The sequence below is a fragment of the Hippopotamus amphibius genome, chromosome X, assembly GCF_030028045.1.
Source record: "Hippopotamus amphibius kiboko isolate mHipAmp2 chromosome X, mHipAmp2.hap2, whole genome shotgun sequence".
In the NCBI taxonomy this organism is placed as follows: Eukaryota; Metazoa; Chordata; class Mammalia; order Artiodactyla; family Hippopotamidae; genus Hippopotamus; species Hippopotamus amphibius.
In genome coordinates, this window is record NC_080203.1 from 131,673,759 (window position 1) to 131,700,691 (window position 26,933).

Below are 26,933 nucleotides of genomic sequence, written 5' to 3' on the forward strand. Positions count from 1 at the left end.
TCACCATTATGCAAGTCATACGAAAAAGTCACTGCTATCGGTAAATTGTGAAGTGGGTTATTTGCAAGATTTCCTTTAAAGGGGACCGTGGAGAACAGTACATGATCAAGCCCCGCCCCTTCAATCAGAAAGAGAACAGACCTCTGAAGAAAGGCCGGGGTGGTCAACCCCGACACCATGCCCAGGGCTAATTTCAGGGAAATTTTCCTCTACAGTCTGACTTTGGGTCAGCAACATAGTTCCAAATCCCTATTACTTTTTTTTTTTAAATGTTGATGGCTTGGGGGTGAGAGAGTTAGCTGTGTGTGGGGTTCCCAGGAGTCAGAAGTTGCCAGTTGGTTCTTGCATCCTATGCTGGTCTGAGATCCAGTAGCACAGCTTCATTCATCTTGTAAACAGGTGGAAGCACAGAGCAAAATACCTCCGTGATGTATATAGATGATAACAAGATTAAAGACATTGATTTATCCTCGGAGAAAAGTCCCCAAAGTGGTCTGTAAACATTACGAATTGTACAGGCGAAGAAGCTGGCATGGTTATAAAACTTCCCTCGTCCCATGATAACTGCATACCTTTATCAATCTGTGCATTAATCTGTACACTGACGGCATTGCTTTTGATCAGTAAGCAGAGCTGGTGTCTTGGGGCCATCTGGTGCTTTATGGGTACATACAACTCAACTCAGCCAGGTGGTTTATGCTCTCTCGAATGCTCACAGGAAAACCTGTAGCTATTAGTATTCCAAAAAAGCACCTCCCTGTTCAGGACTCCAACTCCATATACAGCTCTTTTTTTTTTTTTTCCTTTTTCTTTCCCCATGTAGGTGATGCAGTGCTCAGAAATGGATACCTTTATGTAAGAAAAACACATCAGGAAGACTCAGAGTTCTCTCATTGTGGGAGTGACAACTGCGCTGTCACAGATGAGCATCCTAAGCAGGTGACAGGGCCTTAGCAATTCACGTTCATTGTTAGGTGTGCAGTGATTTTCACCCAGGTAATGAGCCTGAATTTCCTAGGACTTCCTAAAATCTTTGCATCTGGTCATCTGTGGTTGGTCTCCTACTCCCACCATTCCAGAAAGTGTATCATGAAGCTTTGCACGTCACCACGCTGAAAGACACTGCACACTGATCGGATTCACTCAAGACGGACTCTGATGAGCACGCCTGTTTCGGCGCCTGCAGTAGTGTGGGAAGACACGCAGGAGCCTTTCTGAAACCTTGAAAATGTTAAAGTATGTGGGCCGAGCGATGGGATTCAGAATGTCCTGCTTGAGCAGTGGAGGAGCTGAGGGTGCAGGGCGTGGAGACTATGGGGGCATAGGCAGAGGGTTGGCCGTCTCTAGGGGCGCAGTCCCTTTCTCACTGCACACCTCATATCACCCTGTTTGGCCCTGAAGGATGGCTGGTTAGCCAAAGACGGGTAAGATTCCTCAGAGGAGGAACAACCTAAGACAGGCACAGCCGCAGAGGGGCCAACAGGGGTGGTGCATAGAGCCTTCCTTATATCACCGTGTTTGGCCCTGGAGGATGACTGGTTAGCCAGAGACGGGTAAGATTCCTCAAGGGAGGAACAACCTAAGACAGGCACAGTCCCAGAGGGGCCAACACGGGTGGGGCACAGACCCTCAATATCTGAGAGAGGTCTCCTGCCCCCAGGGCTGTTTTGCTCTCCAGGCCCAGCTCAAATCCACACCTGCTCAACTCGGACCCAGGAGGCAAACAAAGATCATTGCCCCAGTCATGTGAGGCCTTTGATTGTTTATGGGAGTAACCTGAGAATGTTAGCCGAGAAACCAATAAAAGCAAGGTGGGATGAGTCAGCAGGGCTCTTGATCCGAGAGGTCTTGAGCCCCCCGTCCCACTCTTCTCTTCAGTCTGTGTCTGTGTTTTCTTCAAGCTTGCAGCACCCGTCACTCACCTCAAGTCGGCGAGCTGGTCTCGGCACAGTAGAGTCGTCAAAACATGCTGATTGATTTGAGCAAAACCAGATTTTGATAAGCTCTCCTTACCTCCCTCATTCTTCCAACCAGGTACGGTAGGGATTCGAGTCAAGTCTTCAAATACTGAGTTTAAGCTCCTTATTCAGAGGAAATGTCTGGTTTCCATGATGTTTTATTTGATATTTTTGTTTCAGCCTGAATATCACAGCTTACTGACTATGTGTCCTCTGCAAGGACACAATTCTCGATCGATACTCAAGCTCTTTTTCATTCTGTGGCCAGTTATTAATTCACTCAAGGTCCTTTGTGTGTCCAATATGTGTTCATTTCTTTGCTAAGTGCTGGGGATGCGAAGAGAAGTATGGTATGGTCTCTGCTCTCTAGTCTAGCACTAGAGAGAGACTTGCAAACAAATAATTCCAGTGCAACATGCTATGAATCATGATGAAGCAATGTGCGTGGTGCACTGAGATGTGGAGGAGGGACAGCCAGCGTGCCTTAGAAGAATCTGGAGAGAGACTTGGAAGGCACTAAATGTCTCTTTCAATTGTCCCCTTTCCTCAGACAGTGTCTGGGGAAATCTGTTGACCTTTCTCTTTCAAATTAGGTAATTATAAGAGTGTAAAATTCTTGGACTCTAAATCCTAACAATGGGAGTTACACCTTTCTTTATGTAATAATAGGGGCCCACTGTTTGCCCACAAGCCATTTGGGACAGCCAAACACATTTCCAACATCAGGAGTGAGACCACTACGATTCTGAAATCAAGGCAAGTGTCAGTATATTTTGCAAAGAGTGTTTCTGAGACTTGTGAAAGAAGGAATCTCTAATACATCAAAATCAGTCTCTGACTTTCACCCTCGATACATGACAAACAAAACTGGGAGTACTCCAGTCTCCTGGACAGTGCACAGAATCTTCGGGGGACGGTACGATGCCTGGATTCCTCAAGGAGGTAAAGCCATTAATGCTGGGTGATGGCAACATCTACCGTCCTTGGTTTCACTCTGATGGATTGCAATGGAAACATTTCCCTTTCCGAGAGCTACACTTCCAATTGGGTCATCCCGGAACAATATGCCCGCTGACATGAAGAAATGCTTACTATTATCTCAGAACGTGCCCACGTCCATGGATACATACGTGTACTCAATACAGACTGCCTGTGTCTCCCCTAAAGGCCAGACTACTGGCTGAGAAGTATCTTAGTTACCCTGGGACATGTATAGTCTGGGTTATGCTGACCTTAATGCCAAAATCAGATTTGACATTGACTGAGAAAGTCTCAACCAAGAAGACGGCATCAAGGCCTGTCAGAGCAACTACAGGTCAGATCGCTTGGCCAATGTCAAGCTTTCTTTTGGACAGAGGTCTCATAAGTGTTGTCATCAGGCATGTCATATCCAGCAGAGTCCACATCGCCCTGCGTGATGTTCAGAGAACTAGTACTGAGACAGCTGATAAAGCCGTTGATCTGGTTTTTAAATTTAACTTCCTAAATAACAATTGCTAGCATTCACAAGAAGGTGCTTTCAGCAAGAGAAACAGTGATGAAATGTTCTCCGCGTAAATGAATCACATGAGATTAGAGACCTCAGTATTGCAAAACCTAGGTGGGTTACGTGGGAATACGGCATAGTTCTATTTTAAACAGTCCTTATTATCACAGCAAAATTAAGCAATTCTCTCAGCTTAAGAACGTCAAGAAGCATCCTGCTTACTCCCATGGTGTCCCACACGACTCCAAAGCAACCCCTGAAAGCCCAAGGCGGGCACAATACTCCATTTCCTTTAGGAGGAAAACAGCCTCCCAAAGCCTCAGTTCCTTATCAGCAGAGAACAGTACAGTTTATCTTCCAAAGGGGGTGGGCTTCTCACCTGGGACACAGGGCAGCAGGTGTTGGCTGGAACTGTCCTGGGTAAACAAAGCGTTTACCAATTGTCAGAAACAAGCTTGTTGGTTCCATTCAGTCATTTTTGCCCCCGACTACACATTAGTGTTACCTTGGGAGAACACACACTCACCCTCACACACACACACACGTGTGCACATACACCTATAGCTACGTATGCATACACATGTTTACACGCACAGATACATACACGTATGCATACACATATACTGCGATGTCGAAGCCCTACTCCAGACCAGTTAAATAAGATTTCTGAAAATGAAGGGAATCCTGGGAATCAACCATTTTTAAAAGCTCTCTCAAGGGATACAACTAGGCAACTGGGCTGAGAGCCACTGAACTGGACACTCTCCAAAGCCTTTCCAGCTCTCCAATTCTGGGATCATAACTCCTGAGAGTGAGGGTCGCATCCTTGCTGTGGTCAAACTTCTATACCTGCACACGACTCTCCTTTCCAGAACAAACCATTTCATGCCACTACGATAACAAACACGTATTTACAAAGAGTTCACACTCCACAAAATACTTTCTCAACATCATCTTTTTATTTCCCTCACATTAACTCTATGAGAGAATCAGGCTGGTCATTTATTATTATTATTATTACTATTATTACTATTATTGACTTTCTAAAGGTGACGGGACGAAGGTTTCAAAGATTAAATACACAGGTACCAGGCACCTTACACAAGGAGCGTATGGAATAACCACGCCCACAGAAGCTGCCCTATAGCAGAAGGAGATCAACTTGGTACTTTGTGACGACCTAGCGGGGTGGGTTGGGGGGGTGCGAGGGAGGCTCAAGGGGAGGGGATGTGGGGATATATGTGTAAACACAGCTGATTCACTTTGTTGTACAGCAGAAACTAACACAACATTGTAAAGCAATTATCCTCCAATAAAGAAGTGGAAAAAAAAATCACACCCACATCTTAATTAGAAACGACAGCAGGTAGGATCAGGTGCCTGGGATTCCTGCCACACATGTCTGGATCCACTTCTACCACTTACTAGCTTGATAAACTGGAGCGAGTTATTTAACCTCTGCACATACGAGCTAAAATCAAAAAAATACCAATACTTGCTCTGTAGTGCCGTTGTATGTATTGCATAAGATTTTACTCGGAGACCTTAGCACGACGTCCCAGAAACAGTAACAATTTTATTATTGTTGCTGTGGCTGTTACTCCTCTTCCTCTTCCCCCTGCTTTCACGCTATAATTACTACTACCACCACTACCACTACTACCACTGCTGGAACTACCAATAACCCCTGCTATAGGCAGAGTCAGTGGCCCTTCAAAGAGAGAGCTTTCATCACAGTAAAACCCTCTGAGCGAATCTTTACCCTCTTCCTGCACACACTCCCCCCAAACCCAGAGGAAACATGAGTAATCGTCAAATGAGGCACTCTGTGAAATCAGACACCCAGCCTCCTATCAACGGGGAACTCTGGAAATCTCTGGTACACACAGCAAACAATCAGCCTCCAGACAGATGCGCAGCTGGATGTAGGAACCGGGGTGCGAGCGGCCCTGGAGCTGTGTTACGTGGCTCTGCCGTCGAGGAAGACCCTGCTTACTGCAGGGAAAGGGGTACCTCAGCTGGCAGCCTCCAGTGGAGCCCCCCGGCGTCGGCTCCCACGTGTGAATGAAGGCCCCACCCTTGTGGGGAAGCCCCCAGCCGGGGATGGCGTTCGGTCATCAGGAGGAGGGGCTGACCACGCCCACCCCGTGCCTTGCGACTCCACGGCCGTCTTTGCATGGAGCTGCCCCTGGACCGCCCATGCGATCTGTGGCTCTTCCTACCCGTTCCTCCTCCCTGCTCCCCCCTTTCATGCAATCAGATTACACTGTGGTATGAGGACTTCCTGGTGAAAAATAACACAAAGCACCCCCATACACGTCAAACACCCCTGTCAAGGACAATGGGTGCTACCCTACTCAACTGAGAAACAGTGAAAACCATACAAAATGTTCCAAAACTGTATTATGTCATGCCTTTCTAAGAGTTTATCTAGAAAGTTCTATGAAGTTATAAAGTATGTCTGACTTGTGTCTCTTTCTAATGAAGTGCCTACAACACGAGGCTTAAAAAAAAGTGATTATGAATCCTGTTCTATTCATGTCATCTTTGTTTTGCAAATTAAATTTGTTATGCCACATTAGCTCAAAGATACGAATATTTTAATAATGCCAGATATATAAATTGCAAGAAAAATGAATTAGAATTTTAAAATGCATTCAGTTCCAAGGAATTGCATTTCTTGAGGATATATTTTTCATCTAGAGAGAAAAGGTATTCTAATTACTGTTTCCATTTAAACCATTTAATTTCATTCTCATTTTGGTAATTCATACTTTTCAACATATTGAAAACATTAAAAATAATCAAAAGCTAAATGGTAAACTGTTTTAAAATACTAATTGGATCTAGTAATTTAAATTTTCTTAATAATATTATGGTTAAGGATAACAATAAATGTGACAAAAGGTATTCTATACTCTGTGTGTGTATTAACTCACTTGGCTTCAGACACATTTTACATTTTAAATATAATCATCACCTTCTTGTACATAGTCACAAACATTTTATGGATTATTTGATCTGGCAAATTAAATATTTTTAATGTTAATATTGTTATGGTTGAAGATAGTAACAATGTGATAGTTAAACAGTTCTTACTATGTGACAAACAAAATTCTAGGCCCCTTACATGCATTAACTCATTTAGCCTCATACAGATTCTATAATTTAGGTGTACTCATTATTCATAGTGTATAAATTAAGGAACTGAAAAACAGAGAGGTTAAGTAACCTTCCCAAGGTCACACAGCTATACGTGGTAGACCCTGGATTTGAACCCGACAGTCTGAATGAGCCAGGAAAAACAAATGCTGACTTACCTTAAGCCACATCAAACTTTCAGTCTGTGAGTGTGTGTCTGTACATAAATGTATCAATGCACACACAAACTGAGTAATTTTACATCAAACTGATTTGACTGAAAGAAAATGCACCTGAATTTTAAAATCCAAGTATGTATGGTCCTTTCCCAAGTACTCACCCTGAATATCTGAGGCATGTTCAGTGTGCTTTGGCAGCCTGCCTGTCTTGTTCGAATGAGTCTCACCTCGCAGAAGAGCTCCTGCAAGTGATAAAATGAATCAGCAAGGTCCACAAGAAAAGCCACTCAGCACTCAGACTTGTCTGGTTCTAGGCCAGAGCTAGAATTTTCAGGTGTGCATCAATCATTTTGTCAGACCTCTGGCATAGTCAGTTAGCAGTAAACAGTCATTGAGCACCTACTGTATGCTGTTCCCTCCGCTAAATCCCAGAGCTTTTAAAAGGTAAGTATGGCTCTAACACTGTACCTAACTAGCAGTATTCACAGAAAAAGAATCCAATCTATATCAAATATTTATCATTTGCCCCTCTACTAGATAGTCAATTATATACCCTAAACTTTTTTTAATTTATTTTTATTTTTATTTATTTATTTATTTATTTATTTATTTATTTATTTATTGGCTGCATTGGGTCTCCATTGCTGCACGCAGGCTTTCTCTAGTTGTGGAGAGCGGGGTCTACTCTTTGTTGTGGTGCGCGGGCTCCTCATTGTGGTGGCTTCTCTTGTTGCAGAGCACAGGCCCTAGGCACACTGGCTTCAGCAGTTTCAGCACACAGGCTAAGTAGTTGTGCCTCACAGGCGCAGGCTCAGTAGTTGTGGCTCATGGGCTTAGTTGCTCCGCATCATGTGGGATCTTCCCTGATCAGGGATCAAGCCCATGTCCCCTGGATTGGCAGGTGCATGCTTAACCATTGTGCCACCAGGGAAGCCCTATATACCCTAAAATTTTCAAGACGATTCAAAAAAAAAGAGCTTCATGCTTTTTCTGTGATTATAATATAGTCCTGATAACATACTTTTTTCTAGTTTCATTGACATATAATTACCATACAGCCCTGTCTAAGTTTAAGATGCAGATCATAATGATTTGACTTACACACATCATGAAATAAGTTTGGTGAACATCTATCATCTCATATAGATACAACACTAAAGAAACAGAAAAAAATATACATTTTTTCCTAAACAACTTTCATACATAATGTGCAGCACTGTTAATTATCTTTATCATGTTGTACATTACATGCCTATCACTTATTTATCTTAGAACTGCAAGTTTGTACCCTTTCACTACCCTCATCTAATTCCCCCTCCTGCCACCCTCATCCCATAATCACGAATCTGATCCCTTTTTCTGAGTTTGTTTGTTCTTGAAGAATAACTGACCTTCAACACTATGCCAGTTCCTACTACACAACACAGTGATTTGATATTTCTATATACTTCAAAATGATCACCATGGTTAGTCTGGTTACCACCTGTCACCACACAAAGATACTACGTCGTTATCGACTATCTGATGAATGCACCCGTACTCTGGAATTCCACCGGCCAGGATTCAGCTTCGGAGTCATGCTGTTTGAACACGTGGCCTGACCCCAGGGACTGGGCTGGGTAGGACTGCATGTCACTGGTGCCACCTTAACTTAAGGCTTACACTCCCATCTTGCAATGGCTGCGTGTCACCTTTCTCCTTCACTAGACTGTGGCCTACCTGCCTCACGGGCCTGTGAAAATGCTAACACAAAGAGCACTCGCAGGCGATACTGCTGAATAAATACATTCATACATTGGGGAGACAGTTAATAAGCTCTTAACAGGACTGTGTGGAATAAGACATTAACTTCAAAGTATGAGTTCTGATGGGCGTGTTAAAAAAAATCTATCATATTACTTTATATATGCCTTGTTCTTTGTGCATTTAATACTTCTAGCACCGACACCCATGGCATGCCATAATTTATAAATTTATTAAGACACAAATTCAGACAGCATGGTTGGTTTTTGTTGTTGTTGTTGTGGGGGGGTTTGTTTGTTTTTTTGGTTGCACTGGCTGTTAGTTGCGGTAGGCAGGCTCCTTAGTTGTGGTATGCGAACTCCCCCAGCTGCGGCACGCATGTGGGATCCAGTTCCCCAACAAGGGATCGAACCCAGGTCCCCTGCATTGGGAGCTCATACTCCTATCCACTGCACCACCAGGTAAGTCCCAGCATGGTTGTTAAAGCTGGTGGGAAGACATCATTTAGGTGGGGAAAAAGCCTAGCAAATATCGATATCTAATATAACATAATTTAAGCATCAAAATCTGATATAACCTTTCTTCTCTTTATATCATTCACAAGTGGACACTATTATGTGTTAAAATGATGTTTGTGAGTCTAGGTTATCAATAAGATGTCTGGAAGCAAGGTATGCAAAAAGGAGTCTTATACACATTTAACAGTAGGTCATTGTTTAATCAATTAAGTTCTTAGCAGTTATTAGGTTAGATTATCTCATATTGATGGCTTTTTATATAATGCTTTGCATTAAGTCTGAGATAGAAACCTCTAGAAAGTAAGTTATACATTACATTCACTTCGCTGTATAGAGGATATACATCATACATATTAATTTTACATGGCTAGGCAACATTTTATCTAAATTTGTATTTGTATTCTCTAAATTTTCTATGAAGAATACATGTTTCTTTAGAAATAAGAAAAATGTTTTATTTCTTAAAAAAGTAAACTCTTACAGGAGTAGAAATAATTCACACTTCTTTTGTGAAATGATACCCCCTTGAGTATGTGTGTATTCATATACAAACATAGTTCAAAAGCCTGTTTTCGTAACCTAGAAGTCACATTAGCAATAGCTCTAATTATGAGACCTCATTAATAGAGAATTATACCAGTTAATATAGAAATTATCTTATAGTTATTTTTTAAATATAGTTTTCTTCACTAAAAATGTGACTTCATAAAGTGGACTCAATAAAGTGACAGCTATTTAGAACCTTAACGAACATTTTAGATAAAAACAAACACAGCAAACAGTCTAAACAAGTAACATACTCTATAGCCATTTGACTTTTATTCAGGACAGAACCTAATGCATCTGTCTCTGAAATCAATCAGTATTCTATAGAGTAAAGGTGAAGGAGGCAAGAGATGAGAGGAACAAAAATGACCATATTAATCTCAGTTATTGTCTCTTGGATGTTTACATATTTGATTTTATATCGAGATTTCAGTCACATCTCAAGGAGGCCACACAGAGAGGCCCTTTTGATGCATGTGTAGACTCAAGTGGATGGTAATAACTGGGTCTGAAAGCTGTCTGCCCTCTCTCTGGAGGTGACCTGGGGACTGGTAAAGCACAGGCAGGGGAGAATCCACTGGTTTCTAACTGGACTAAGGCCACATTATAGTTAGAGCTCCCTGGCTCGCCCAACACTTGGAACTGTGGCTTAGATTTACATCCTTCTGGGATCTGTGGTGTCCCACTTGCATACAACGAATACAAATTTGGCATCACTTTTTTCCTCTGAGCACTGAATATAAAGCAAATAAGAAGCACACCCAGAGAGCTTTTGTGCTGCACAAAGTATCACAGTGATTTGCCATTCTAGCAGAGAAAGTCCAAAAAAAAAAAAAAGAGGCACAAGCTAAAACTCAAGAAAAATGTGTAAATAATGGAAACGCCTATGATTTCAACAATTACGTGTCAACATCTAATGAAACTGTAGCTCGGGTGGGTGTCCAAAACAAGTGGGGTCACTGAAACGAAGTATTTGTCTACATGGTTACTAAGTCCTTCTCTCTCCACATTAAGCTAAAATGTTACTTTAGTTTCTTTTCTAACTGAAGGAAAATAACCTTTACACTTGTCTACGTTCATAGAATGGTGAAATGAAGCTTACTTATATTTTAAATATTACTTTATAAATATTTCTCTACCCTACAGAATCCAAATTTTTTCTATAATACAACTGGGAAAATATTTTGGTGATGACCTGATTTTCTAAAATTTGGAGTATATGAGAAAAGTAAGTAAAAATAAATTTGGAGTATACATATGTGAAGAAACAGGAAAATTAAATTTCAGAATTTCAAAGACCTTTTAGAGACCCTTGACCTAACGATTTTCCCTTTACAGTTGCTCTTTAAGTGCGATGTGGCCATGCAGCTACTCCAGGGACTCTTATTATGAAAAGTTTACTTTCTGAAAATGGCCCTTCAAAAGCATGCTAAGAGTGCGATCATGCCCCCTCAAGGTGAGAGAGAGAATAAAATACAGGAAAGAAAGTTTGGCGACAGCTTAAAACAACAGCTGAAACAGAGCTCTTTGGCTCTCGTGTGGGCATTTCGAAATACAAAACTAACTTAGGCTGGAGACAGACTTCCCAAGCAACAAACAGTGTGGGAGTGATTTTGAACTTGCCATCTCTTTTATTCACAGAGAAGGAATTCTATGTGTGCATTATTTTGAATATATCTGCCTACTCGGATCTCAGACAGTTCATCAGAACTTGCGATTTTTCTGCCCCCAGGAAAAAACTGAATCAGTACTAACAAGTCAACAAATACGGCTCCATAATACCCCCACATTCTAACAGCCACTACTCTGCTGCTAGTTTTCTGAGAATTCAAGCCCTAAAAGAAGATTCTGAAATTACAGCTGTCTTCTCCATGTCAGCCTGGGTCCTTTCAAAATTTCACTTTGACCTCCATTTCAGACTTCTAACCCATTTTACCCGTTCATTTTGTAGCTTTCTGAACAGGGAATGCATCTGTGTCTAGTTTGCAGTATTATATCATTTTTGTCTTAGAAATTCTGTGAAGATGTTGTAAAGAATGTTTTTGAAAGTTTATGTGAGTGATGTATTGTTTTATGGTTTTAAAATGAAATATGAAATACATTAGTGGACACTCACTAAATGGTGACTACACTCTTTTCCCAAATGCTCTGAAGTAAGGGATGATGGGAAGACATGTGAGATCACTTCCCACTCGACAAAATACTTTTGGTAGAAGGGCATTGTCATTATTGTCACAGCTGTCAAAACCAAACATTTATTTAGCGTCTACTCCTCTGACCCTACGTGTAGGATGAGATCCTTGGTAGCAATCCAAGAACCACAACTTCCTACAGGAATATCCATTTACACTGACTTGGTGAGCAACAGTCTTGTACCATCTCTAAAATCCCAAATACCCCATATAATTCAAAAAAGGCAAACAAACAAAAGGCAAACAAAACTATTGTTAATTCAATGGTGAACAACATTTATGCCAAGTAGCATGCACTGTTTATCTAAACTTATCTAAAATTGCAACCAACTTTTCAACGCACCAAACATTACAGTTGCGTTCTTATTTGCTTGGGGAAATACTCGACCAAAGAACACGTATCACGAAGTTTTGTATCTCTAAAGGACTAAATTTCCCTGTTTTATACAGAGATTATAGCTGCATTTTTGCTTGTTTAATTCAACAAATATTTATCAGGTACTGCAGTGGGTGTGTTGGTTTAGACTGCCAGACCTCTTCCTAGGGAGGCTTGCCCAACTAACTCCATCTGCACATGGTAAGGCGTCCCCTCATGCTGTCCATCGTCTGCGGTACTCGCTCACCCCATCATGGGCTCACACCACTGTATCACCATTTGCTGTTCACGCTGACTCTTCCAGGGACATGATGTGACAAAAACAGAACCAGCAGGAGTCCTTTCCTGAGTTTGAGAAGTGGACAATGAAACAACTTTTCCTCTGATATGCTGAGAGGCTGTGAGGCTGACAACAGCCTCCTGGGGATGTCCCGGCTTCAGAATGAAACTAAGAAGAGAAAAACAGGAAATGGCACAATGGTGGCCTTCCAGCACCCACTGCACGCTTGATCCAGCCATCTCTACAGTTAGTCCTACCTCTAAACCTCCCGATTCTTGATATTTATTTATTTATTATGGCTGTGCCGGGTCTTGGTTGCAGCACACAGGATCTTTACCGAGGCATGTGTAGTTACTCGGAGTCTTACCCACTGGACCACCAGGGAAGTCCCTAAACCTCCTGATACCTGAACTAGCACATTCTTTTTGCTTGAGCCAGCTAGATATCTGAAATATACAAACTAAAGATTCCCAACTCTCATAAACGTTTACTATGTGTCTGCTACCTTCTAGATGCTGGCAAAAAGCAAGAAGTACAAGATGGTCCCGGCTCCAAAACAACTCTGAACATAGAAGGTGGAGGCAACCACATTTCTACCCAAAATAAAAGGTGAAAAATGCTATCACAATGCCTTACACATGGTAACAAAGACAAGGGTGTGGTTAATATTGATGGAAGGTGTTTGGATTTAATCCAAAAGGACATATTGAGACAAAAGAGTTTGTTTAGGCCTTGAAGGATAAGTAGAATGTAATAGAACCATAAAAATGTGAAAGTACATTACAGCAAGAAAAAAGAGTGAACTAAAAAGGGACAGTTTATCCACTAAGATTTTTTTTTTAATTTCCTAATGCCTACTCCAGTCCTTGTCATATATTAGACAATAATAAAGTTTATTTAGAGAGTGAGCAAAGGCATGAAGACAATTGATTAAATACATGACGTCTCTGGAGTTAGGACGTTGGTCAATGACATGACCCCCTTTTATAACACTGTTTCTAACGGAAAGTATGTTCTCTTTACAATAATCTACTTTATGACACAGCTTCCAGTAAAAGGAGTAATCAGAAAGAGTTACTGCTTTAATTGGTAAATGCAGAAAGGGTACGTTTAATTAACTGTTACACTTGCTTTTTTTTTTCTTTTCCAGATGCAAACAAGTTTCCTACATGTTATAAATAAATCTATACATCATATTTATTAAACACTTTTACACTTTTTAATAAAATTATACAATTTAGTAACATTATAAAATTTTATATAAATTATAAAATTAGCCTAAACGTGAATACCAGTTACAAATTCTGACCAAAGAAAGGACTGAAGGAATAAAGTTCTGAGACTTTTAAGGGCCAAAGAGCACAATTCTGGGCACATAAAAAGAGCTTACTATCTCATTAATTCATTTTTGAACCAGTGTAGGGAAGGATGGTCTGTGGGATTAGGGCGACCTGGGTTGATAATCTCCGCCTCGCCTCTGTGTGGATGTGGGAAAATCATTTTAGCTCTAAATCCTCATTTACTGTACCTCCCCAAGTGTCAGCACTGTTGTAAAAGTTATATGAGACAATGGGTACAAATGACTTGCGTGGGATGGGCAGATTATTGATAATTCTCAATAATAAACTTCTAGCAAACAGGAGTAGAGGCAAAAACAAAATAGACCAGAATTCTTATTTTCTCCCTTTGCAATGAGGTGATTGGATAATTGGGTATTTTGACGATCAGGGTGTTTCTTTTCATGACAGCATCAGTAATGACAAGATCCTGTACTCCAAATTAAAACAGAGTAGTATTTTGGTGAATCTGATGAAGCACAAGGTACCAAAGCTGACATTCTCTTTATCACTCAGCGATATCACTTTTTTGACACTGATGTTATTTCCCCTATAATCCCCTGCGCTAGAAGATAATTATCGGAAGGATGACGAGAAGGGCTATTTCCAACCATCTGTACAAACTGTGGATCACAAGCAGCCAGGCCAAGGGCAGCAGTGTTTAGCAACAAAGACAACGGGGCAGAGAATACAGATTTTCTTTTACCGGGCTTTTAAAAGTATTTAGGACTCTGTCATGCATTTCGTACCCCACTCCCACCATCACTCCACACCACCACCACCCGGCTACCAAAGATCTAAACCTGTTTTGTATAAAAGATGTTTTTTAAGTAGGAAAATTTTGAAAGCATATCTGCTCTATCTCACACTTATGCAGAATATCAATTGCAAGCACTGTAAGTAATTCTAATACAATAGAAACGCTCAGAGAATCCTTCCACCTCGATTCCTCAGTTCAGTATATATTATACTTGGAACTTTCACATATTAAATTAAAACAAAGTTTATACATAAAGTTACATTTTAAAAATGTTTCTGGAATAGAAATAGCTTGATATTTAGTTTCTATGCCACCTTAATAAGATGTATATCTTTAGATGCATCCAAACACAAGTAAATGACACTTCTTAAGGACACAGTTTTGAATTGTTTTCTGATGTTATCAGTCTTTTGTTATATATATACATTACATACATACATTTGCATATATATGTACACATATAACAGAAAATTGTTACATATATTTCATATACTTTTTGAAAAAAAATTCTTCCATTTAGAAAAAGTCACCCAGTTTTACTTCAAGTAGTTGGTTCTTTTAGTATATTTCTAACAGAGAGAAAACAGGTACAATGGAAAAGGCACATATATGAGTGAGAATTGTTTTGTTTGCAAGATTTAGAAACTTAAGGGCCTGGTGGTCCAGTGGGGAAGACTCTGTGCTCCCAATGCAGGGGGCCCAGGTTCAATCCCTGGTTGGGGAACTAGATCCTGCATGCCTTGGGGCAACTAAGAGGTCTGCATGCCACACAGTCAAAATAAATAAATGAATACTTTAAAAAAAAAAGGTTTAGAAACTCCATTTTAACTGACTTAAGAAAACAAAGAGAAAAGGGTGGTGTGGGGTGGAAAGTGAGCCAGGGATGGTCACAGTTGCATCCCCAGGCTCAAGACGTGCCCTCGCACTACTAGGCCAGCTTCTCTCTCTCCCAGCCCTGATACCCTCTAAATTGCCTTTCTTCTCAGCGGGCTCCCTCCGCGAGGTGTCATTCACTGAAGGCTGCCAGTGCTTCCTCCTCAGAGACAGCAGCCCTTGGGAATGGATGCAGCCTCCTCTGTGGGTTCATATGGGATGTTCTTCTCCATGACTGCAGAAGTGCCTTTCTCAGACTTCTACAGTGGTCTCAAAACAAGGGAATGCTTCAACTAGGCACAGAGGGCGTGGCGACATGAGGTGTCACTTTGATGCCCCCATGGCAAGGACTCTGCTGTGTGAGCCAATGGTGTGGCCACAATCCCCTGAAATTAAAGCCTGTGCAGCTAATCTTTAATGTGCATCAGGTTCAGCATGCAGAGTTCTGGCTGGAGGTGACAGAGGTGAGGAGTTCACACACAGAGGGAGGACAAGGGTGTCATGGAGAACGATGGCATGTGCCCCACAGGCCTGTTCACCTGTGTTGAGATGCCAAAGTTGGAAAATAAGTACCACCACGTGGACAGTAGACTGGAACACAAGATTACACTCAGAGATTTTGAGATAAGGCCCCATCCTTGGAGCAGAGGTGTGGCAAACATCCCTTATCCTGGACCTTTCTCCCTCCTCAGGAGCATATGTGATCAAATCTTGTGAGAGGAAGCTGGGGACAGGGAAAGCCTTGAGCACTTTGTTTCTGTGCCAGGTGCTCTTGTAGGTGCCTCCCACAGCTGAGAAACTGATACCCCCAAGCTCAGTGTGGACATGCACACCACCTGTGTGCAGCTTTGTACGAGCACACGATCACGCCTCTGCAGTTATGCATGGACTGTCTCCCTGCCCACTAGGCCCTAGGTGAGGAAGAGCAGAATTCCTGTCAACTCTGTGTGCCCTGTGCCAGCACTGTGTTTGTTAAACAATGGGTGCTTAATAAATGTTTGATAAATGGCCAGAAAATAAACCAGTTCAAAACTAAATTACTAAGGAAAACAGAGAGGCAAAGCCAGGCAAAAGAATTACTGAAAAATGTTCTTAAAGGGCAATTAAGTTACTATATATTCACATCACAAGAGTAACTTACTTGGACTTCCCTGGCGGTGCAGTGGTTAAGAATCCGCCTGCAATGCAGGGGACATGGATTCGAGCCCTAGTCCAGGATGATCCCACATGCGGCGGAGCAACTAAGCCCACAAGCCACAACTACTGAGCCCCTGTGCCACAACTACTGAAGTCTGCACGCCTAGAGCCCATGCTCTGCAACGAGAAGCCACTGCAATGAGAAGCCCACTCACCACAAGTAGAGAAGGCCCAAAGAAGCCCGTGTGCAGCAGTGAAGACCCAATGCAGCCAATAAATAATAAATAAATTTATACAAAAAAGAGTAACTTACTTAAATCCAACAATCACAACAAATATTTATTAACCATACACTCTGTGCCAAGTGCTATATATGGTACTGAGATTACAAAGACAAACATGAATGAATTTGATATCCTTCCTTATCTGAGGAAACTGAACCTTTTAATCGGTTGCATGTGGGTATGATATGGGGTAGAAGGAAGAAAGGAGGAAAGAGGTTTAAAAAAAAAAAGTTTAAATTGTTAAGAATTACATTATGGACCTATGTGAACACTTTCTCCATGACCCTTAAATTTGGTGGGATCTCACTCACTGGCAGGTGTGGTATTAAGTGCTGATCTCATCTTTCCTTTAAGCAAAGGATCCCAAAGTCATGGTGTCAATCCTGGCTGCCCCAGTTAAAGATTTCTCATCTGTCTTCTGAATCAACCAGCTGGCAGTGCCCCAATGCAGGAAACAGTTGGTCCTGCTGCCACCGCCACCACCACTACCACCACCACTGCAGATTTTGGCTCTGGACACCTTGCCTCTCCTTAAATTTTCAACGCCACCACATCACTTTAAGCCACACTACCCCAGGAGTTAGACCAGGGCTTTGTAAACTTTAGTATGCAGAGCAATGCTTGGGGATTCTGCTAAAACACAGACTGCTTCAGGAGATCTGAGGCCTGGGATTCTTCCTTTCTAATAAGTTTCCTGGAGGATACTCTCTTGGGAAGACCAAACCCTACTAGAGAGTTAGAAGGCAGTGGAAGGATGAAAGAATGAACAGCCCGTCCATCTGTACATCCTGGATATACATGCACTTCCCCTTCCCTTCACTAAATTCTGACGGTAGTAAAGAATTCAGAGTAATGCAATTGTGTCACGCGTACGCAATAGAGTGTCTTCAGGATCCCGCTGTCTCAGAAGTCTATTTACAAGCATGAAAAACAAGGTCTCTTCCTTAGTCATCACATCCAGTGTTCTTGCTTAGAGAAAGCGTCATGCACCAGAGCCCAGGTCACCAGCATCCCACATGGGGGAGAAAGAAAAAATCCAAGGTAAAGGTCAATTTGGGGAGCTCCCACCCACTCCCTCTCCCACTTCAGGTAGACGCACTGCTGCACTTTCCAGATTCTCTTCTGCAGCTGCAGTGAGAGTAAATCTGTCCTTAAACAAGGGGAGCTGGAGGAAACTTCAAGCAGAAAGTCTGCAATTCCTCTGAGGTTAGCTGTTAGAATTCGAGAGGGAAGACAGTGTCTAGGGAGAGAAGGAACTGTCAACCTTCTGGGAATGTCAGCCGAGTGGGCTGCCCGCGGTATAAAGCTGCTTCTCAAGTCTTATTCAGAGCCAGTGCTGCCACCCGACCAAAACAGAGTCTGGTCTGTGGAAGGCCCACTATGCAGCATGAACTGAACCATTTCATGCCAACTCCGATTTTACCAATCCATGTTCCAGATAAGTCACCTGAGAAGCTCAGAAAGCCTATACAACCTGCCCAAGGTCACACAGCCTAAGGCGAACGGAGGCTGTGAACGCTGCCCAAAGCCAGAGTCCCGCCCCTCCAATTACGCTTAGGGGAAAAAGCACAGATAGGCCTCCAAAACGCTGCGGGGCATCCAGTCCCAAGGTTGCGCCTAAACCCCGCCCTCACAGGGACAGCGGGACCGCCGCGAGGCTGAGGAGTGAAGCCACTTCCGGGAAACAGCCGCCAAGAAGGACAAGTACTTCCGGTGCACAGCAAAACGGGGGCGGGGGGCGTCGCTCAGGGTCAGCGGACTCGCCGGTGAGGGCCGGCCCGCGGGCCGCGCATAGAGACTAAGACGCATCCCTAGGTATCCGAAGACGGTATGACGCCAGACGAGAAAGTCTCATCCCTTACCCGCGCTAGGGGGCACCCGGGTCAAGCGTCCGAGCGCGCGCGCGCCGCCATGTTGAGTCCGGCGATTTAAATGGAGAAGGCGGGGCTAGCGGACGCCCGCGTCGCCGCGATGACATCGCAGCCCCGCGCGGGTCGTCCGGCCTCAATCCCTTCTGCGGAACCTGCCGGGGCGGGCGCAAGACGAGCGCGGTCCGGCCCTGATAGGCGGGGCCGCGTTGAGTGACGGCCCGGCCCCGCCTTCCGGTTGAGGGACCCGGGGATGGCGGGGGTGGGGATGCAGTTCTGCACCAAGTGCCTCAGGCCTGCTTTGGTACGGCGGAGCTCAGGGCGGGGCGCGGGGCGGATTCCGGCCCCCAGAGGTGGCTCCCGGGCATGCGGGTCGGAGTAGGCATCCCCAGGGGGGTTGCAGCGGGCACTCCCGTCCTGCCACCCGCAGGCCACGGGGTGGGGGGGGGACACTGGGACTGCGCACGCTGGGTCGGCTCCCCTGGAGACTGAGCACCCATCCCCTTCTCCCCTCTCCCATCTTAGGAAATTGCACCAAAACCGGGGCTCGGCTGCAGTGACTCAGCCTCCTTTCGCACAGCGTCTTAGTTTCCAAATTCCAGGCCGCGGCCAAGTGCCTAATCTGGAGGTCGATGGGCGCCCTGAGGGTATCCAAGTGAAGAGTGTTGCGGGTGCGGGGAGGGCATTGTTTTGTACACGTGGTGAAATCGTGCCCGCTGAGGGTTCAGGAAATATGGTTTTATAGTTAGATTTGTTGCAAGTATCAGGTGATTCAGATGACATTTCTTTGAGCCTTCCATTGCCCTTGTCTGTCATGATCTCAGTTTGTCTTGAGAAAGTTGGCTATGAAGTACATTGCATTTTAAATAATTGAGCATTGCATGCTTGAATAATCGTGAGCATCGGTTGAAAAAACAAACACAACGAAAGGATGCTCACAGTGGAAACAGGTGGGGAGCCAAGGCACCTATTTTAAATTTACTGATGCACTTGCAAACAGCAAATGTGTCTTTCATTTGAACTTTGCTGCAGTCTCTAATGGTTATACCAATAGCCCACATCCCCCAAAGTTTCAAAAGGTCAAGTAAAAAGACCAAATGCCTTGCCAGTTGGAATTTATCCATTTGGTTTTTACCAAGTAATTGAAAAGGTTGCATAGTCTCTGTACTGAACAAATATAGACGGTTGTAATTTTTTCTTAGTTAATATGATTATAGTGGGTCAAGGTGAGAGAGGGAAAAGTTTCCTTGAAAGATTTGGGTGCTTAGACTGTAATTGAAAATATTATGCTTAGACTAGAGCATTCTATATATAAAAGAAAGCCTTGGAATGATGACTAGCATAGGAGTACACAGCATATGGAACAAACTATACCAACTTACGGACATTTTTGGGTTTTGTGTCACCAATTTCGCAGTTAGAATGAAGCACATCAACTTGTCGTTCGCGGCGTGTGGGTTTCTGGGCATTTACCACCTGGGGGCAGCATCCGCACTTTGCAAACATGGCAAAAAGCTCCTGAAGGATGTCAAGGCCTTTGCCGGTGCTTCTGCGGGATCCTTGGTTGCTTCTGTCCTGCTAACAGCGCCACAAAAAATAGAGGTAATTAAGTAGTAACTAGGCTGTGTTCCTCATCCAGAAGTTACTCCCAAACAATGAAGATGATTGTGAACTATACTAAGTTAATTGCAGAGAAATAATCCTTTGCCTGGGAAACAGAAAAGGTTAAGACTTCATTTAAAATTTAGTCATTAGGGATCTGTGCTCTCCATTTGGAAAAGAAGATTATTTGGAGTCTCAGTAAGACATGAAAACAAAATGCCTTATTTTACCCGAGTGTTTATTTAGTCTTGAGTCCAGCTTTGTTTCTTTCAAGCAAAGGATATTTCTCCGTTAACTGATCATGAGTAGAGCACAGGGCCTGTTCTCAAGGTCTTGAACACGTGGCTAAGTCTTTGCTTGCTCCTACTTACAGACAGGGATATAAACTAAAATGTGGGCCTGTAATCTCTTTTAAGTGGAATGATACTGGAATTTAATTTGTTTTTCATTCCCACAGTAAGAAGAAGCCCTGAATTCCAAGCAGTTTATCTAGGAGTAATAAAAATAAGCATTAAGTATTTCATTTAATGCAATCTATGTTTTTAAAGTCTATTTTCTGCTTCTGGACAGCCATCATGCATTCTCTGACTGTGAGAACTGGCTTCTGCAGGTAGAGAATATTCTGTTTGTTAATTACTTCCATTCTGCAGCAGCTTGGAATAGTAAGCCAAATAAAGATTAACACTTCCACGCCCAAGGATAAATTTAAGTCACGTTTAAATGTTCAAAACCACAACATTTTAAACATCAAAAATCTTGTTTTCAAATCTCTGATGAGCTGCTTATGGAAGAGAAACTGGATTTTAGACCAGTTATTCACAAATTCACTGTTCTTTTCTTCCAGTCGTTATATACTAGAAAAGTGATGGAAAATTTTAGAGATTGTACGGGATGAGAACCTGAAATCAGAGAAAGCATAAAGTGTGAAAACTACCCTCAAACGAGCAGACTTACCTGCTTTCAGTTGTAAGTTAGTTCCTCACAGTTATTTCCTTTCTGAAGCAGGGGAGCTGCTGAGGGGTTGTTTCCTCCTGTTCAGTGGTCTTTCCTTTAGGTGGGGAGAAGTCCTGAGCTTTGGAGTTGGGTAGATTCAGTTTCGAATCCTCAGCAGATTTTGAAATATGTTAAGTATGTGATTTAGAATTAGTGTGATTTGGAAGTACTGTGATCATATAGCCCCTCCACTGAAATTCTGTGATGTTCAGACATTGAATCCTTTACCTGAATTTGAGACTTGATATCAGTCCGATTACTTGTTCTTATTTATATTTTCGACGAATTGGAGACCCAGTCGTATTCTCTCATTGTGTTGGTCAGACCTTGGAGGTATGTCTTTATTGGGTGCTCACATTGGCCGGTGGAAAATGAGTCTGGATTTACCTAGGGCATCCTCATTTCTGCTTTCTCAAAATGAGTTTTCAGCCATTTGACTTGAGGTTATTTTATTTCTTTTTTCTTGAGCCTTTGAAATCTACCCCTTGCAGGATCGCTTTGAGCTTTCTTAGCAAACTGTTTTCTACCTACTCAAGTCCCTGTTAGCTCAATTCTCCTGGATGGTGTACGTTCCTCGAGCTTGGTGGTGTTGTGACGAAGATGTGAGTAATTAATCCAGTTCCGAGCGCATGCATGTATAATTAAGAGGAACACCTGACGCTGGTGTATTTTAGGTGGTAGGCAGATTTAGACTTTGATATGTTACAAGCTCAATGCTGCCAGCCTTTCCTCCGCCCTCAGAATTTGCCAGGCATGGCGTTAGACACAGCAGGGCGCTAACTCAAAGATGAGTAAGTGCATTCCTTAACACACACACAAGGGCGTGTGTGTGTGTGTGTGTGTGTGTACCTAGAATTAATACAAGAAAATAAGCTGAAGGGGGGGCCGTCTGAGTTAGTAGAAAGAGCACACACTGGGGGCCACCCCCATTTCTCACCTAGAAGTCTACAGTGGCTTCTTGACAGGCAGGCCCGCATCCACTGTTGCTGCCTACGATCTACCTACCTAAGCACTCAAGAGTGATTTCACCCAAACACAAATCCGAACATCTCATCCTGTTACCTCCCCCTCCCACACCCCAGGGCTCCCTGTTGACTCAGAATGGGGTGCGGATTTCTTTTTTTTTTAACTTTTTATTTTATATTGGAGTACAGTTGATTAACAATCTTGTGATACCTTCAGGTGTACAGAAAAGTGACTCAGTTATACATGTACATGTACCTATTCTTTTTCAAATTCTTTTCCCATTTAGGTTGTTACATAATATTGAACTGAGTTCCCTGTGATACACAGTAGGTCCTTGTTGGTTATCCATTTTAAATATAGCAGTGGGTACCAGTCAGTCCCAAACTCCCAGTTTATACCTCCCCCCATTTTCTACCCCCTGCCCCCCCCGTAACTGTAAATTCATTCTCTAAGCCTGTGAGTCTGTTTCTGTTTTGTAAATAAGTTCATTTGTATCATTTCTTTTTAGGTTCCGCATATAAGTGATGTTATACAATATTTGTCTCTCTCTGACTTCACTCAGTATGACAATCTCTTGGTCCATCCGTGCTGCTGCAAATGGCATTATTTCATTCTTTTTAAAGCTGAGTAGTGTTCCATTGTATATATGTACCACTCTTCTTTATCCATTCATCTGTTGATGGGCATTTAGGTTGCTTCCATGTCCTATGTCCTAGCTATTCTAAATAGTGCTACAGTCAACATTGGGGTGCGTGTGTCTTTTTGAATTATGGTTTTCTCTGGATGTACACACAGGAGTGGGATTGCTGGATCATATGGTAGCTCTATTTTTAGTTTTTTAAGGAATCTCCGTCCTGTTCTCCACAATGGCTGCACCAATTTACACTCCCAGCAACAGTACAGAAGGGCTCCCTTCTCTCCTGTGGTGCGGATTTCCCAGTACGACTTCCAGTCCTAAGCCACGTGGACCTTAGCCTGCTCGTGGCTCACTGCGGTTGCCTTTCTGGTCTCTGCCCCACCTGGGCTGCTCGCGCTCTTCTCACAGCTGTCTCTGCCTGTCATCCTCTGCCACCTCCATCTCCTGTCCAACTCCCGTCTGTATCTTACTTCTCAGCCTAGCGAAGTGAACCGTCCGTATCTTACTTCTCAGCCTAGGGAAGTGAACCATCTGTATCTTAGTTCTCAGCCTAGGAAAGGGAAGTTGGAGTTTGTTGCTCCCAGTTGCTGCGGCAGTAGATGACCACAAAGAGCGGCTCACATCAACACACGTATATTTTCTAGCAGTTCTGGAGGTCAGAAGTCTGAAAAGTTCTCACTGCCTGAAAATCAAAGTGTCAGCAGGGCCCCGCTCCCTCTGGAGGCTCCAGAGGACAGTCTGTGTCCTGGCTTTTCCAGTTTCTAGGGGCTGCCTGCATTCCATGGCTGTGGGCCCTTCCTTTGTCCTTAATGTCGTAAGCATAGCATCTTCACATCTCGCTACCTCTGACACGCCTGCCCCCCTCTCTCCCTTATAAGGACCCTCGTGATTATATGGGACTCACAGAGATCATCGAGGAGCATCTTCTGATCTCAGAACCCTTGACTGAATCACATGTGGAAAGTCCCTTTGGCTGTGTAAGGGAACAGGCACAGGTTCCGGGGACTCCCCTGACCTTTGGGGGCAGGAGGGGACATGAATCTGCCTTCCACGCGGATGCTCTCGGGGCACTGTGCCGTCTCCTCACCGAGGGCCGCCGCAGTCTCGGGAGGGCAGGGGCTCTGTGTCTCTCATGCTCAGCCGAATCCCAGTTCCCAGCCCAATGCCTGGTGCCCCGTAGGTTGTTGAACAGATGAACTAATAAATGAAAGACAGACCTGGGTTCACATGCGGTTCTGACGCTCATTTTGGATGACATAATGGGAAAGATGCTTACCCTTCCAAACCTCAGCTTTCTTACCTGTCCAGCATGGGGATTATACCCACCTTGCATTTTTGCGTGAAGATAAGCCAACAGAGGCCACATCAGTGGATCCCAGCACTGGCTGCCTGTGAGACCCCATTTGGGGCGGCGGGGATGGGGGGGGGGGCGGCTTTTATGAAAAACCAGTGCCCCAGACTAGTCTCCAAAGACTCAGGTCCGGTATCGGCAGACGATAGACATCACAGGTCTTCTCTCTGTTGCGGGTGTTGTTCCGCAGCGGCTGTTGCAGAGCTGTAATCCCAGTGTTTCCAAGGCCACAGGATTGGGGTGGGCGAGGAGGTTAATTACGTGGGAGAAGCCTGTAGAAGAATGTGCTCAATTAGCATTAGAATCCAGCCTTCAAGGATTTTCCACCGGTGCACACAGCCAGTTGAGGTGGTTTGAAAAGAAAAGAAAGAGGAAAAAAAAAAGGTTGTAATTGGGAGCACACAAAGCTTTCCCGGGGACCAGGGATGGTGGGTGAGGACCAGGCCTGGTGGGGATTCGTGCCTGTGAAGCATGGGGCGTCTGGGGTTGGCTTTATAGGGTTCAGGTGCTTTGTGTGATGGGCACAGAGTGAAACAGAATGACTTTTTTTTTTTTTTTTTTTGACAAAACGTAGGGTCATCTATTAATTTTCTTTTTCAGGAATGTAACGAGTTTACCTACAATTTTGCCGAAGAAACCCGGAGGCAGTCTCTCGGGGCAGGGACGCCTGGCTATGATTTCATGGCCCGATTGAGGTATGTATATAGTAGATTTCCCCCCAAAGCGTGTGAGGACAGAGGATGCTCTGAATAAACTGTAGCAAGCTCAGTCAGCATCCTCTCCCCTAAAATATTTACAAGGCGTCAGTAATTAAAGGTGAATCGTGCGGTGTATGGGCAGGCCATTCAGGATGGCTGTTGTCTTGCTCTCTGCACATCCCCTGCTCGACCAGCTCCTGCCACACCTGCACAGTACTCCCAGGAACGTGCTTGTCCCCTGCCCTAACTCCTGATCCTCCTAATCCTTAGGCCAGAGCGGCTCCACCTGCTGGCTTCTTCAAGGGAAATACGTGCCCTCCGTGATGGTTGTTAACCTGAGGGGCTGGTTTCCCCGGTAAGGGATGAGCCCACCTGACATCAATCCCCCCTATAAATGGCAGCCGCCTCCTCCGGGTAGTGAAGATGGCTGCTTTGCCCGCCACCTGCCTCACGCGATGGGGTGTCACTCCGAGACTCTTTGGCTTTGAACGTGTAAGATTCCCCCATCGGGTAAACCATCGGTGTCCCTGTCACTGTCTCCGCGCTCTTTCCCGGGTCTCCCGTCTGGGCAGCTACAAGGCTTGCGGGCCCGCAGGGTGCAGTCCGACATGCGGGTCCCTTTTCCTTCTTCAGGAGCGGAGTGGAGGCCATTCTCCCTCCCGACGCGCACGAGCTGGCTCACAACCGCCTGCACGTCTCCATCACCAACACCAAGACCAGAGACAACTGCTTAGTCTCCAGCTTTCCCTCCAGGGAGGACCTGGTCCAGGTAACGCGGCCGCGTTTCACTGTGGAGGAAATCAACAAGCTCTGATGCACACGTTCCTCACAGACGGTGAGAGCGTGTCCGCGTGCCTAGATCCAGCATTGCATACCGCGCCGGCTAGGTAATAAGTGCTCCACAAACCGTGCAAGGGATAGATGGACCTGCCAGTGTCCCTTCGAGGCCACCTCCTGACACGCGGCTCCCGGAAGCCTCTGGAGTAGCTGTAAACACACTGGAGTAGCAGTAACCATTCCTTACGACAACGTAGGTGATACTTCTGCAGTTTACATAAGACTTTGTCTGTCTACTACCGTATTCAGTCCTTCCACAGTCCTTCTGTACACCAGGCAGGACGAGTGTGCTTACTGTCCTTCTGTTGCTTTTTTAACAGAAGAAATGGGTGGAAAGATTTTCCATGACACACCCCAGGGTGTACTGACTGCCAGTGGGAATCCAGGTCTCTTCACTTTTCAGTCTAATGTTCCCTTTCGTTTTTCCCATTTTGTGTGCTTGCCTCTATCCAAACACATGAAAGCTGGTAGAGAATGCATTGTCTCTGGGAAGTATCTCAGCTGATTTGCAAGTAACAATGCATTGCTAAGGTAATACATTAAATATTTTAAATTGGAAAGGGTGCCCTTCTCTTAGAAAAGCCAGGCAATTTTCTTCTTTTTCCTTTTGTGGAAATTGTAGCCAAGCTAGCTTCAGGTGATACAGAGACTGTGTTTGGATACAGCCACAGGTGATGGACTGAGAGTGAGAGCTACAAGTTCCACCTGAATTGGATGATAAATGCATTGGTTTTTACTATCGAATCTCATTGTTCGGATTTTACATTTGAATGATAGGATTTGAAATACCTAATGAAATGTTGAGCTGACAAGTCAAATTACTTTGTGACTTAAGAGATTAGAATATTTTCACTCCATGAACCAATTATTCCCGTCTCTCACTTATACATTAATAGTCATTCTATCTTGGAAAAATATTTTTCTATATTATAATCTTATGTAGACTTAAAAAATAGAAAGGAAAAAGCTGATAATGTATGCCTGAATTGTCACAAATGGTCAATGCCAGTGCAGACACGTCAGGCCTGCAGTAGTTAGAATACCCCTTCTTGTTTGTAAGGGAACAAGATTGGGAGCAAAAGACTATCACCCTATCGTAAAACAAGAGGGGAATTCTACCCACAGTTACTACCTTCTCACCAGGTCTGACCCTGGCTACTGTATCTACAGT

General features: G+C 43.8%; 1 protein-coding gene and 1 long non-coding RNA gene across 8 annotated transcripts in view; one reads left to right on the forward strand and one right to left on the reverse strand.

Moving 5' to 3' along the window:
• The window catches only part of LOC130842408 (uncharacterized), a 45,088-nt gene extending 26,282 nt beyond the window's left edge, over positions 1-18,806 (reverse strand). Inside the window, exons 1-2 of the long non-coding RNA XR_009050422.1 lie at positions 18,673-18,806; positions 6,926-7,006 (exon numbers count right to left, since the gene is read on the reverse strand). This is a non-coding gene — a long non-coding RNA (uncharacterized LOC130842408). The remainder of the gene's footprint in view (positions 1-6,925; positions 7,007-18,672) is intronic.
• Positions 18,436-26,933, forward strand: part of PNPLA4 (patatin like phospholipase domain containing 4) — an 84,643-nt gene continuing 76,145 nt past the window's right edge. The window contains exons 1-5 of one of the 7 annotated variants that reach the window (XM_057719060.1): positions 18,536-18,638; positions 20,096-20,280; positions 21,125-21,246; positions 24,828-24,922; positions 25,559-25,694. In XM_057719060.1, the coding sequence (XP_057575043.1) occupies positions 24,909-24,922; positions 25,559-25,694 (150 nt within the window). In that variant the 5' untranslated portion in view covers positions 18,536-18,638; positions 20,096-20,280; positions 21,125-21,246; positions 24,828-24,908. The other 6 variants (XM_057719058.1, XM_057719059.1, XM_057719057.1 and 3 more) reach the window with 6 other exon arrangements.